This window comes from Podarcis pityusensis, assembly GCF_964106645.2.
Source record: "Podarcis pityusensis genome assembly, chromosome: 1".
NCBI lineage: Eukaryota > Metazoa > Chordata > Lepidosauria > Squamata > Lacertidae > Podarcis > Podarcis pityusensis.
In genome coordinates, this window is record NC_138028.1 from 21,315,163 (window position 1) to 21,329,195 (window position 14,033).

The following is a 14,033-nucleotide window of genomic DNA, read 5'->3' on the forward strand; positions in this document are numbered from 1 at the left end:
ATGTACAAAATTTACATACTGCTTGAATGCAAACAGAATCTCTAAGCAGTTTACAACACACACACACACCCCTGTGGTCACCCTGCCCACCTCCACCATCACCAGTAGTGAAGCAGCAGCTTGAGATCTCCTGGTGGAATGACAGACGGACACAAGAATGAGAGGCTGGCAACTATTTACAGTTGGACTCATGCACACTAATCAAGAGCTCTGCGACTCAGAGCCTTTTCAAGTACACATGGGACTCTTTCATGAACATAGTCTGCAGATGCAAACCTGACAACTCCGTTAAAGATGGGTCAGCACTTCAAAGAAGGGAATGCTCCAGCTAGGGCAATGCATTTTAATGGTGTACTTTGTGTACCTCAAATTGCTTGGCCTGAGTTGTCCTGCTTATACTGTTATGGGGAAAACTGTGATTCAGGCGTGACGTACAGCAGAGGCAAAAGTATGAATAAATCACTGCTGTGTGTGTCATATTTCAGACAAATGTGCAATCCACAAAATTGCACATTTTATGTCACCGTGAGGGAATAATTTTAAGAAACCATTTTATATCCAACAAGCTGATCTAACAGCATGCACAGATTGTGCTATAATTGTACAAACCAACATACAGCAAACTTGCATCTGCTTTTATCAACATCTTACTTTTTCCACATCACCCTTATGTGCAGTAGAATGGTACAAAGATAGAAAGTTTATGAGCACTGCTTTGTCATCTTACAAATATGGGTTGATTAGATCCAAGCAAACTGTAGTAGCAGGTGAAGCTGCCATGTGATTACTTCACAAACGATTATCACAAAATCTGCCTAAAGTGTAATGATCTGTAGTTCATTCAATATGAGTGAGGTTAATGTAAATGAATACTATGATGAAACAACCACACCATACTTCCCTGCATGCCAAACTTTACAAAGTTTCACACAATCCACATTCTTGGAACGACAATTTGTTCATTTAAATCTTCAACACTGAAAACATGTATGTTCATGACTCAAATCTTAATTTAAAGTGATGTAAACTGGTGCAACTTCTTTAAGGATTTTCAAAAACATTGGTAAGAAACCTCAGGACCAGGGACTGAATGTGGCCCTTCAGCTCTCCAAAAACTCTTCAGGCCTCTTTCCCAAGCCACACCCCTACTGAGGCCACATACACACACCCTGCTCCATGCTCTCCTCAAATGAAGACGTTCAAGTTACAGAATATTTTGAGCCTATTCCAAATATTAGCTATTTCATGTCTATGTGTGTGCTTTTATTTATCAAAAAATTAACTGTTGATAACGTCTGCAACCTTCTGACAAAGTCAAAGAGCACCATTCTCTCAGTTCTTCACAAAATACCACCTGACAGGACCATTTTAATGTCTTATTGTCCTTCCATTCTCTTAGTTGCCACTTTTCTGGACCTTAGCTAAATAATGGGATCACTAGTTAAGTTTAGGATCCCCTCCCCACCCACATTATTTCAGCCTTTTGAACCATCTCCATTGCCCAGGATCAGGTTCTCAGAAGTAACAGCTACACCATATCAAGCTAAGCTGCCATGTTTTCTTTTTTATTAGGTGTTAGCCATAGATCAGAGATAGCTTTCTTACAGAATGAATGAATCATTTAAGGTGACTTTGCTTTCTTGCCACAGCTGATTCATACTCAGCTTTTTAAAAAGTGCTGCACTTATATTAACACAGCAATGAAAAAATGGTGGTAAGTGGTTATTTACTGAATAGGCCCAGGTCTCATTTAAGCCACTGGAAAGGTTTCATATATGTAGATCATAAAGGTAAAGGTAAAGGGACCCCTGACCTTTAGGTCCAGCAGTGGCCAACTCTGGGGTTGTGGCACTCATCTTGCTTTATTGGCTGAGGGAGCCGGCGTACAGCTTTCGGGTCATGTGGCCAGCATGACTAAGCCACTTCTGGTGAACCAGAGCAGCGCACGGAAACGCCGTTTACCTTCCCGCCGGAGCGGTACCTATTTATCTACTTGTACTTTTGATGTGCTTTCGAACTGCTATGTTGGCATACACACACTCAAATAATTAATGAAACAAATATCTAATTTATCATTTTTGGAACTTCATTTTTACACAGACATACATATCCTGGAACAGATCCTTGCCTAAGCCATGTTAAAATCAATAAAAAATTGATTTTTTCAGGTGTATCTGAAGAAGCATGCACACGAAAGCTTATACCCAGAACAAACTTAGTTGGTCTCTAAGGTGCTACTGGACAATTTTTTAATTTAATTTATTTCGACTGCGTCAGACCAACATGGCTACCTACCTGAATCTAGAATGATGTTGAAATCAGGGAGACTTAAGTGAGTTACTACCAACATTTCCTTGATTTCAGTGGAACTCTTGTTGTAACTAATTTTCTCTGGATCGGGGCCTCTCATCACTTTCATACACTAAAATTCCAGTATTCTGAGCTCAGCCAACAAAATCGTTTCACCTACTAACTTAACTGTCAGTTTTACTGCATTTTATTGTAATTCACCATTTTCCAAAATTAAGATTGCTGTGTTTTATTTCTTTATGCGTATCTTAATGACACACACAGGGACAGGGCTCAGCTGGTAAAACTTCCAGTAAAAGAATTAACATCCTTCCACAGCTGGAAAAGAAAATCACAGTACAAAAACATCTACAGTGTAACAGTTAAGGATGAGCATTAAGGAATGCCCAAGAGCTGAACTGCACACTTAAAAATATATGAAAAAAGAAAATATAATACTCTTGGTGGATCAGTCCAACGGTATACAAAAACCAAAGGTACTAGCAGAGTTCTGCTTTTCCTATCATTCATTGCTATCCCCCAGCATCTTAAATTTTAGAGATATCAGGAGAATAAGGAAGTATTGCCCTGACCACCATAAAATCTATTAAATTTACATTATATGCAAAAAAAAATAAAAAATAGTTTGACTAGTAGTAGAGACAGGTTAAACAAAATGTTTTTTAAAAAAATAATTAAGCACATCACAAGTGAGGGTGACATTAAAAGGGTACTTAATGTGCTGCTAAAACAGTTTTCAACCTGTGAATCACAAATAAAAGGAGATAAGAATAAACCTATATAAAAATGATATAATCAACATGCAGAATAATTTTCTATTCTTATCTATCCATATATTATTTCCCCTACTTGTTTTTTCTTCTCGTGGTCCAAAATACAAATATATATACATAAGCATCCCACACACAATGATAATGAACTCATTTGCCAAGTGTCAAGCCTCATGTAGCCAAAATGGCATCCTGAACACAAGCACTTTACAATGCAATATTTTGCTGTAGGTCCCATGTGTGCATTTGTGTGCATGTACACACACACACACACACACACACACACACACCCCACTACTACTTAAACTGGAAGAAGTAGCAACATCTCACTGCACACCATAATCTTGAAACAGATACTTAATGAAAACAATAGGAAGGATTTTACTGTTTACAATTATCAGTGGAATTTCAGGACAAGCAACGCTGAGCCAGTGACTCATCCATTGCTTGATATCAGTGCAACGCTTCCAGATCCAAAAGCTCGGCTGCATCAGTACGAGCAACATTTTCTCTGCTCTTCCTCCCAGAGCTAACTATTTCATCTGCATGCCTGCATGACAGCATAACTAATACTTTCAGTATTGTGTACATGGCATCCATATGGGTCCTTCACTCTCTCCTCCCCCTTCTCTGATTCAAGTGTATTTGTTCTGAAGCAATAATTAATTTATCTTCAGTGCAAAAAGTTACAATTACAACAAACATAAAATATCATGGGTCTTTAAAATGAAAGGCTGTCCCTGACTTATTACAAACTCAGGATCTGGTAGAATCTGTGAGTAGGTGACCTAAGGGACAAAAATATTGTCAGCTCGACAGCCAGCGTTACAAACTTCCAGAAGTGCTGCAGTGGGTATTTTGCAACACATGTGCTATTTCTGCCATAAATGCATTTCCAAATGCCATGCAAAGGCATATCTATATGTGCTTCTACATTCAACACAATTGGTTCAGCATCAAGATTGTACATGTTTGAATGCCACCTCTTGAAGAGGAAATGCACCCTCTGTCCATTGTCTTACTCTGGGGCAACTAGGCTGGCTATCAGGAATAGTTGGTCGGTCCCTGTTTTCCATTTGTGCCCTTCTCCTGGATCCTTTCCCTTGTACAGTGGTACCTCAGGTTACATATGCTTCAGGTTACAGGCGCTTCAGGTTACAGACTCCGCTAACCCATAAATAGTGCTTCAGGTTAAGAACTTTGCTTCAGGATGAGAACAGAAATTGTGCTCCGGTGGCACGGCGGCAGCAGGAGGCCCCATTAGCTAAAGTGGTGCTTCACGTTAAGAACAGTTTCAGGTTAAGAACGGACCTCCGGAACGAATTAAGTACTTAACCTGAGGTACCACTGTACGTAATACTTTTCCAGCTTTGATGAATACTCTGTAATAGCTGTAGAAACCCTGACTGCACTGTTACACACAACCATTCATGAAAGCTACCTTTGTGAAAGAGTAACAAGGCTTCCCTTGCCAAGATCCCCACCCCCATCCGCTTCCCTCAGATGATCACATTTTCTCTTCAAACTAAAGCCTCAAAGTGCATGAGGAACAAGATCCTTCCTCACTGAAGGGTCGAGAGAAGAAATTTGGCTTACATATTTGGACCATTTGGTACATCAGATGAATGGTATGATCCTAGGCAATAAAATGTATGACTAGATAAATGCGCACGTTAAGATTCTTCTTCATTTTTACCATGAGTGGCAGCTCTAATGATTCCTCACAAGGATAATGAGCAGCAAACAGTTTCTCCCCCAATCTTTAATAAGAATACGTAATACCCCAGGAGGCATAACCCATTGGTTATGTTATTCTTTGAAAGTGTAAGGCCTTGGTTTTAAAGGGGAGGGGAGAATGCTATAAAGGAGGCTGAGGAGTATTGAGCATCAAAAAGTAATGTCCTGAGGCTCTCCCAAGTCAGAAGCTAAGCCTCAAGAGGCAAGACCTATTAGAGCTTATGTTCTAATTAGGTGGTCTGAGAGGCTAAAGTGGCTTTTCCAAATACATATGGAACAGGATAACAAAGCAAAAGCAATGGAAGTCAAATTCAAGAACAACAGGAAAATATCATAGTCTGTGTACTTTTCCTTATAAGAACTTCTATACTGGGGCGGGGGGATGGTATTTAGAATGTTACCTTACCACATGCTCACATCATTGTAACATTAGTAATCATAAGGGCTGAATGCAATTGCATGTTGAACTGCTTTTCAGAGGCGGATAATAAAGCCTAAAATGAAGTACAGCACTTGTATAGCACAGTGACTAAGCAATGAATCAGAAAATTCCACATTCAAATCTCACCTCAGTTGCCAATATTATCTCCGTTTCAGTCCCCATTCCTATCCCTAGTATTATGCATGGGGATAATAATACTGATCTACCGCACAGAGTTGATGAAAGGATGACAAGAGTATGTGAGAACATTTTGAGTATATACAGTGGTATCTCGGGTTACAGACACTTCAAGTTACAGACGCTTCAGTTACAGACTCCACTAACCCAGAAATAGTACTTCAGGTTAAGAACTTTGCTTCAGGATGAGAACAGAAATCGTGTGGTGGCAGCGGGAGGCCCCATTAGCTAAAGTGGTACCTCAGGTTAAGAACAGTTTCAAGTTTAGAATGGACCTCCAGAACAAATTAAGTTCTTAACCAGAGGTACCACTGTATAGCTACCAGTGGCGTAGCGTGGGGGGTGCAGGGGGTGCCGGCCGCACTGGGCGCAACATCTGGGGGGGGCACGCTCGCACTCGCAGCTCTCTGCCCCTACCTGGCTCACTCACTCTCTCTCACTGCAGTGCTGGCTGTGCGAATCCGATCCGAGCCGCTGGGTCGCCGCCCACTGTGGAGCGGGTGGGTGCCAGGCATGCGGTGCGGAGAGAGAGTGAGGGACTATCTGGGGGAGGGACAGTGCAGCGGCCGCCCAGCGCAGCGCTGAGTGCGGGAGAGAACCACACCAGACCAGACCAGGCAGCAGCAAGAAGAAGCTGGCAGCGGCGGCAGGTTAGGGGTTAGGGGGCGCAAATTACTTGCCTTGCCCCGGGTTAGGGGGCGCAAATTACTTGCCTTGCACCGGGTGCTGACAACCCACGCTACGCCGCTGATAGCTACTATTAGGACCATATTTTGATCGGTTAAAGAAAAAAGGCAAAAAGGATAGTAGTAAGCTATAAGTATGAACTAGGAGAAACTGCAAGGAGTAAGCAGGACAAGCAAAATGCTGGACAAAAATGGGAAAATCAGAAGTCACCTTAACTTGCAAGAAAATTTGGTATGTGTTGATCATGTGCAAATAAACTGCAAAGGCAGGACACACAAGCACAATGCTTTCTTTTGGGGCAAACTAGGAAAAGATTGCCAAATTCTGGCACAAAAAGAACAGGGCAAAACGTATTCCAATTGAAATATCCCAGGGCAAGTTCATTACCTATCTTTAGGCACCAGGTGAAAACATTTCTCTATAACCAGGTCTTTGGGTAAGCAACATTCAATGACCTTTTAAATGTGTTTGAGAGAGGGGTATTATTGGTTTGTTTTTGCTTTTGCTTTACTATGTATTTTGCGTTTTTATGTTGTGAACCGCCCTGTGATCTTCAGGTGAAGGGCGGTATACAAATTTAATAAATAAAATGTAAAATAATTAATAATGTCTGCAATGCTCTCAGGAATGTATTTTAGAAATAGTTGGCTTTTTATTATTATTACAGATTCATTTTCATATAAGATTTTTCTCTCTTCCATCCAACCCGCCAATTTGGATATTTCAAATTAATTTCCCTTAACATTTTGGCTGTCAATTGAGTATGTCTCTTTGTACATTTTGTATACCTTGTGCATGCTTTCTGTGCTGTTTCTAATAAAAGTATTTCCTGGTGCAAGGGGAAGGGGGTGACCACGGGCGTAGCCAGGATTTTTGTTGGGGAGGCAGGCTTTTGTTAGGGGGGCAGAACCTAAGATTTGCATTGATTTGCATTGATTTAGGGGGGGACAGGTGACTCCCCCTGCCTACACCCATGAGGCTGATTGGTGGCTGTGTAAGAACTCCTGATCCCTTGGAGCAATTCTTACTTGGGACAGGTGACCAAGTAAGTGGCTTTGTCAGAGATGGGATCCTGGGATGAACAGGTCATTGAGTATCTCAGTGCTATTCCTATTTCTCTAGTACAAAACATGAAATCAGAGTAATATAAAGTTCCATGGTTTGACCAATCAAGTCAAATGACCTCATTATTCCCATGTTGTCTGGGGCACAACTTGTCAATTTTTTTTTTTAAAAGGTTACCTTCAACACATTCCCCCCCTACAATCCAGATTCAGAAAGCACACTCATTTTTACACATTTCACACAAAAATCTTCAGATTTCAAAATAAAATGGAAACTAGCAAAGTCTGGAGGTCAAATGTCCAAATAAGGCAGGCTTCACTTGCAAGGCAAAGAAAGAAAGAAAGAAAGAAAGAAAGAAAGAAAGAAAGAAAGAAAGAAAGCTAGCTCTGCTGTTTGATGCAGCACACAGTGGCAGCAACTTGTTCACCCTGGGTCAATTTGCGGATTTGCACACTACAATTAACTAAAAATTTCTACAAAAGTAGTCCTGTCATCTATGTGCTGCAAAAAGGGGATAGGTAGATGGGCAGGACCTACATGCATACAACAATATGTGGCGCAAGCTTATTTTCTCCTGCTCTGGAGGATAGGACTCAGACCAATGGCTTCAAATTACAAGAAAAGATATTCCAACTAAACATAAGGAAGAACGTTCTTGACATCAAGAGCTGTTCGACAGTGGAACAGACAGCCTCAGGAGGTTGTGGGCTCTCCTTCCTTGGAGGTTTTTAAGCAGAGGTGGGATGGTCGTCTGCCATAGATGCTTTAGCTGAGATTTCTGCATTGCAAGGGATTGGACTGGATGACCCTTGTAGTCCCTTGCAACTCTACAATTCTATGATTCTAGAAAAGATTCTAAAAAGCCTATGTGCAAGACAGAGGCAAGGAGGAAATGTCTGCCCAAAGCTCATTCTTGCACCCTACTACAAGTAGAGCCTGTGTTCTGGGGAACAGTGTGAACCAGCCCATAATGAAATAACGTCCAAAAGTTATGTAATAATGCTAGAGATTCAAGGAGAGAATCATACAGCAAAAAAATAAAGAAAGAACACATATCAGTCAAGCCAACAGCATGCTGGTGATGTTCAGCCAGAAATATGACAAGAAATGTCTAACTGAAAGAAAATAGAATTACAAAAAACAACAAGCAAACAAACAAAACTAGTTTATAGGGGGGGGAACACAACCCATTTTGTTGCAGTTGTTACAGAAAAGCCTGTTCTGAAAAGTATGGTCAATCAGGAAGAGGTATTCTATGTGCCACTGAATGTACAGAAAAAACCAGGTGAGGTTGGCATCACTGGTCGGGGGGGGGGGCACGGGGATGCACCAAGGAACAATTAGACTACCCAAACAAGAAAAGCATGCTAGTGTTGCTACACTGATGACACTCGACACTATTTCACCACGTATCTCAAAAAGGAAACAATTAAAAGCCAAATGTACATACCTCAACCAGAGGAAAGGAACACTCGAAAGAATTTGTGTTCCACCAACACAAAACTACAAATTGACCTAATTCTCATGCCATAAGCCATAAACCATGGCTTACTGTGCACAAGCAAATTGCTCTGGTTTTGCCCCGCCCTCTTCCTAGCTCATGCCAGGAAGGAACAAGCCATGACCTTTGGCTTAATGTTACAATCAAAACAGGGACCAAGGTTTGTTGGAACAAAACAGGATCAGACATAACTGTTGTAACACTAAACTAGAGGTCATAGTTTGTTTCTCCCCAGTGTGATCAAAGAGCGGAGAAACAGCTCAGTGCATTCATAGCAAACCATGAACTAGAGTATACTATGACAGGTGAACTGGGCCACTGTATAGTAAAGTGGGGGGGGGGGGGTCAAGAAGAATACAAAACCAGTTAAGAATCCTCTTAAACTCTTAAGAACTGTTAAATATAGCTTAGCAATTATCTAGCTACATCAGCAATTATAAAATCTTATCTTAATGAGACTTTTTTTGTTTCAAAAAATATTTGAGGCCTGCAACCTTCCAATACAATTGCATTATTCTCTTTCCCCATCTCTGACAGCTTGCAACGTGTTCTATTCATGTGAGGCCAAAAAGTGGCAGAAATCTGCCTTGCACATCAGAGTGTGCAAACGCTAAGGGTAGGCATAGAATCACCAATGACAGCCACCAGAGTGGCCTCTACCACAGTGATTGGTGAGCAGACAATGGTCCAATCTCTGCTTACCCAGTCAAGACACAGAAATATTGGATTGTGTGGAGGTCAGTTCCTTTTGGCTGCCCAAGAAAAGGAGATGTGGCTCCCATTTGAAAAATAAACTATGGTGCAAGAACAATTTTTCATTATTTACCATATCTTTTTAAACAGGCCCCCCAAAGTTACTAGCCTCCTAAAAGGTTTGTAGCCTGCTAAGAGAGGTTGGAGCAGCAGCAATGGAGTGTTCCATCCATCCTCTGTCTGTCCATTCACTTTCCTGTATACAATTCCTTTTCATCTAAGTTGACCAGGCAAGTGATTAAATATGAGGTGGTTTGCAGACTGGAGGAACAATATTCATGAGGTGGAGGTAGTAGCCATGTACAAAATTATTTTATGTCTCCAAACAACGCAAAGGTCACCCAGAGCTATGGAACCCAATATCTGCATGAACAGTATACTATTGATAACACTGAAAAAGGTAAATGGTGAATTCAAGCAAGTACTTCCAAATCACATGTGAGTGAGATAATTAAAAAAAAAAAAAAACAGAGCAAGATGATGGCTATTGCCAGATAGGAACTATTATCAGAAGCATAAGTGGCAGATAAAAATGCTGGCTTAAAAAGTGACAAATAGATTATATTAGCAGAGCACATTTTGAAGACTGAGACAAACATGGCTCTGGAGCACTCTAAAAATAACTGATCAAACTGAAAGGAAGCTTACAGCTGGCACTTCAATTAGTGAGCATTGTATAAAAATGCAAGTTTAAATGAAAATCTTTCAGAACAGCACCTCAAAGATGATATCTACATAAAAGTCAAAGGAAGCCCATGTTTCGGACAGTTAATGTTCAAGGCAGTTAAACATCTGTTAAGTAAGCATTTCAAGAGATTGGGTGGGGAAGGGTACCAGATATGACTGTGTCAATGTTATCTGCATCTCTGCATTTCTCAGGTGCTACACAACAAATCCTTTAAAACATTAAGTTGTACTATAGAGTTAGTCAATGTGAAATCTTATTAATATCACCACACAATTTGGTGACCCTCAAAAAGAAAAACAATAGCAGCCCAACTCATCAGAGGGAAGGACCATAGTAGAAAGTAGCCAACTTAATAGAAAGTAGCTATGCATCTGTGCATGCTCATCGATTCTTCATGCTACTACGTGCACGAAGGGCCTTATACAAATTTAATAAATAAAATGCTACCATCACACATTTTAAACTTTCTTCCATGGTGTTATTCCAAACCTTTTTAAAAAAAAACAAAAAAAAAACCCTTTAAAACCCTTTAAAAAACCCCATGAAGCATGGAGATGGAAACATTTAGATAAAAAGTAACATTAAAAAACCCTCTACAACGTTATCTGAAGAAATACCTGAGTAGATATACAGCCCTTTCAATATCATTGAGTTCTTCATCAACTGTCAATCTCTCTATTTCTTCTGGTGTCTGTCAAGTGTGAAACACAAATTAACATAATTAACATCTCAAGTCCATGCTTGAATCTGTTAACAACTACTTCCACCCCAAGTTTACAGTACATAAATATACTTAATCATTGAGATCACTATGACTTATTCCTGAGTGACTATGTCTAGGATGATGCTGTTAATTATGTTGTACAGCTCGAAACACAAATAAGTTAAATCAGAGTACATGAAATTAAAAAGATGCCAATGGAAAATGAATTCAAGTGCTCCTGCTTAATTGGTTATGAAGCTGTCTTGTATGAGTCAGACCATTGATCCATTTAGCTCAATATGATCTATACCAACTAGCATCTGCTTTCCAAGCTCTTAGGTAAGGGTCTTTCCTGACCCTGCTAACTAGAGACAGTAAGAACTGAAGCTAGGATTTTGTGCATGCAAAACATGTGGTCTATAGCTGTCCCCCTCCTCAGTTTCTGAATCAGAATGTCAGGCTGTAATTTTTAACTCACTTTCTCTGGAACAGTCTCCTGGAAGTCTATAAACAGTTCCAGGGTTTTGAGGCCTTTGGTTTTTAATACTCAGAATCTCTGTTAACATTTCAAAAATTAGGTAGTGCACTTTTTTAAAATCAGGAATAGTCCCCCCCCACACACACACCATTTCTTAAACTACATCCTGAAAGAAAGGAATGGGAAAGGATCCCAAATTATATAATCACAAAACCTATTTCAAGTTAAAGCAGTTTATATCTAGTATTTCTTCCCCCACCTCACACTTAAAACCCCATTTCTGAAATAATTCTACTGTCAGATGACATGATTTAATACCCTTATCTGTGCAAACTATCTCTTCATTGTAAAACAAGCTGAGCCTGCATATAGCAGATAGTAGCACCATTTATTTAATAGATTCCAATCTGAAATAACTGCAGTTTGATTAGAAAGTACAGTTTTATATATATAGAGAGAGAGAGAGAGAGAGGTATACCTTTAGACTCCTGCGTACTGGCCTTTCAATAATAGTAAGTTCCTGCAGATCTTCTATATAACCAAATAGATTGTTCTGGCTAAAATCCATTTTGTAGGAGAAGATGATTATCGGATGCATGTACTAGGTTGGAGCGCCAGTCTTTGACAAAACCAGGGTTGTGTGCAAGCTTCACATTGCACTGAGGCCAGAGAGAGGGAGAGAGGGTGGGAGAGAAAGAGGAGAGAGCAAGCAGGCAACAAACACCCTCTTCTCGTCTTAAAAGGATGCACTGGTGGAGGTGGGCGAATAGAGGCTGCTCTGCTGCTGCTGCTCTTGCTGCTTCCTCCTCCTCCTCCTCCTCCTCTTCGTAGGACGCTACTGAGCCCCCACCGCCCAGGAGGAGCCTCAGCAAACACAATGCGGCACCAGCACAGCCCGCCACCGTTGCTGCTCCAAGAGCATCACTCGCCACTCAGCCCAGGCTCCGGCAAGGAAACTTTCACTCCTGCTGCTTCACTTTCGCCTCAGTCCCTCCACCGTTTCCAGGGAGAAGGAGACACCAACATCTCCCTTCCTCCTCCTCCACCTCCTCCACCACACATACGCATATACGCACGCCCTCCTTTCACTTCGCTCCTGCTTGCTTTTCTCTCCCTCTCTCTTTTTGGTGGGGGCGCTAAGGGTGGAAATGCAAGGCGTGGGGGCGGGGGGTGGAGGCGGATCTGAGGCTGCAACTTTTCTCCTCTTTGGCCCAGGAAAGGAGGCAGATCTTGGGATCCCCTGCTCCAGGACAGATGGGGGCAGGTGCCCACCTGAAAGCTAACACTGAAGAGGGTTTTGCAGTGGGGGGGGGGGGAATGGAGGAGAAATCGACAACTTCTTCCCCGAACGAGTGCAAAGGGATTATCGGTTTGTATTTTAAATGTGAATTTAGGGGGCGTGCGGATTAGAGGGACCTGCACCCCCGCAAGAAGAAGGGTTGGTTAGGGAGGGCAGGCGCCGTTTCCTAGATGCTCCAAGAACAGGGGAGAAGATTTCCCGGGGGACGGGGGACGGGGTGGTTTGGGTGGCAGAACGGGGAGGTGGGCGAATGACAAGATCTATAGCCCTTTTTTTGTAGGGCGGGAAAGATGGATGGGGGGGCGCTTACGGAGGGAAACGCAGCGACTCTATCATATATAAAAGCCCGAGAGTGCGGTGCGTTCCCACCCCCGCCAAAGGAGCGGCTCTCCTGCCTTCCCGCCGCCCCCGAAGCGCAGCGATTCCCCCGCCCTCCTCTTGGTGACGGGCCAGGATGGGGCTTCGCGAGCGGAGAGAGAGACAAGAGAGCGCCAAGCCGGGAAGGCCAGATGCCAACCCCGGGAGATGCTGGGCCACTCAGGGCCCTTCCGAGGGACGCGGCTTCATGGGCCCAGGCGGGCTGCCTGCTTTCCCTCGCCCTGCAGCTCCCAGAGGCGCCGCGCTCCCTCCCCCGCGACTCGAGGAGCCCGAGGGGCAAGGGAGCCGGAGCCGCCTTCGCCTCCGCGGGCAGTGTGGCAGCGCCGAGCCCGTCGCCAGGGCAACGAAGCCGCTACAGAGGCTCCGGAGGGGCAAAAAGGGCCGACCCGAGCGCGCCAATATCGCAACGCGCCCGGGAAGACGGTCCAGGCACATCGTATATACAGTATTCTATTATGTATGACGGGGCAAGGCTCCGTTTCGGCTTAATTTGTTGTTTCCCACCCATCTCCATGAGGTAAATTTGACGTTCCCGTTTGCCGCACGGGCCCGCCTCATGAGGAAACTAGCCGCCGCCGCCGCCTGCTACGCTCACTGTCAACCCCTTGGCCCCGCTTCAGGTGGTGAAGGATAAAACGGCTTTTTAAATCCACGGCTGCTGGCCGTTGGTTGGCTGCGCTCTTCCCCCTCAGGAGGGGTGGTGGTCACGTGCTCAGGGACCAAAGGCCGGCCCACCTGTAAGGCAAGGTGAGGTGATGGCCTCAGGGGGGCGAGGATCAGCAGGGGCAGCAGACCTGGCCCCCAAAGAACACATCACCCGCTGACACAGCTACAGCAGCACACTCTGTGAAAGCCAAATCTGCCCCCTTATCAGCAATACGCACACACCACCATGCCACCTGTACAACAGGCCTCACAATGGTTTGCCTCAAGTGCCAAAATGTATTGGCCCTGCTTCCCATTGGGATGTCTGGTTGGGCGCTGTGAGAACAGGAGGCTAGACCAGATCTTCTTCTTTATTGAATTCATATACCACCCTATACC

General features: G+C 43.1%; 1 protein-coding gene across 1 annotated transcript in view; it reads right to left on the reverse strand.

Moving 5' to 3' along the window:
• PPP4R4 (protein phosphatase 4 regulatory subunit 4) overlaps nucleotides 1-13,611 on the reverse strand; it is a 69,596-nt gene extending 55,985 nt beyond the window's left edge. The window contains exons 1-2 of the mRNA XM_080981762.1: nucleotides 11,790-13,611; nucleotides 10,748-10,821 (exon numbers count right to left, since the gene is read on the reverse strand). Coding sequence (XP_080837888.1) covers nucleotides 10,748-10,821; nucleotides 11,790-11,909 — 194 coding nt within the window. The 5' untranslated portion in view covers nucleotides 11,910-13,611. The remainder of the gene's footprint in view (nucleotides 1-10,747; nucleotides 10,822-11,789) is intronic.
• Nucleotides 13,612-14,033: the final 422 nt, after the last annotated feature.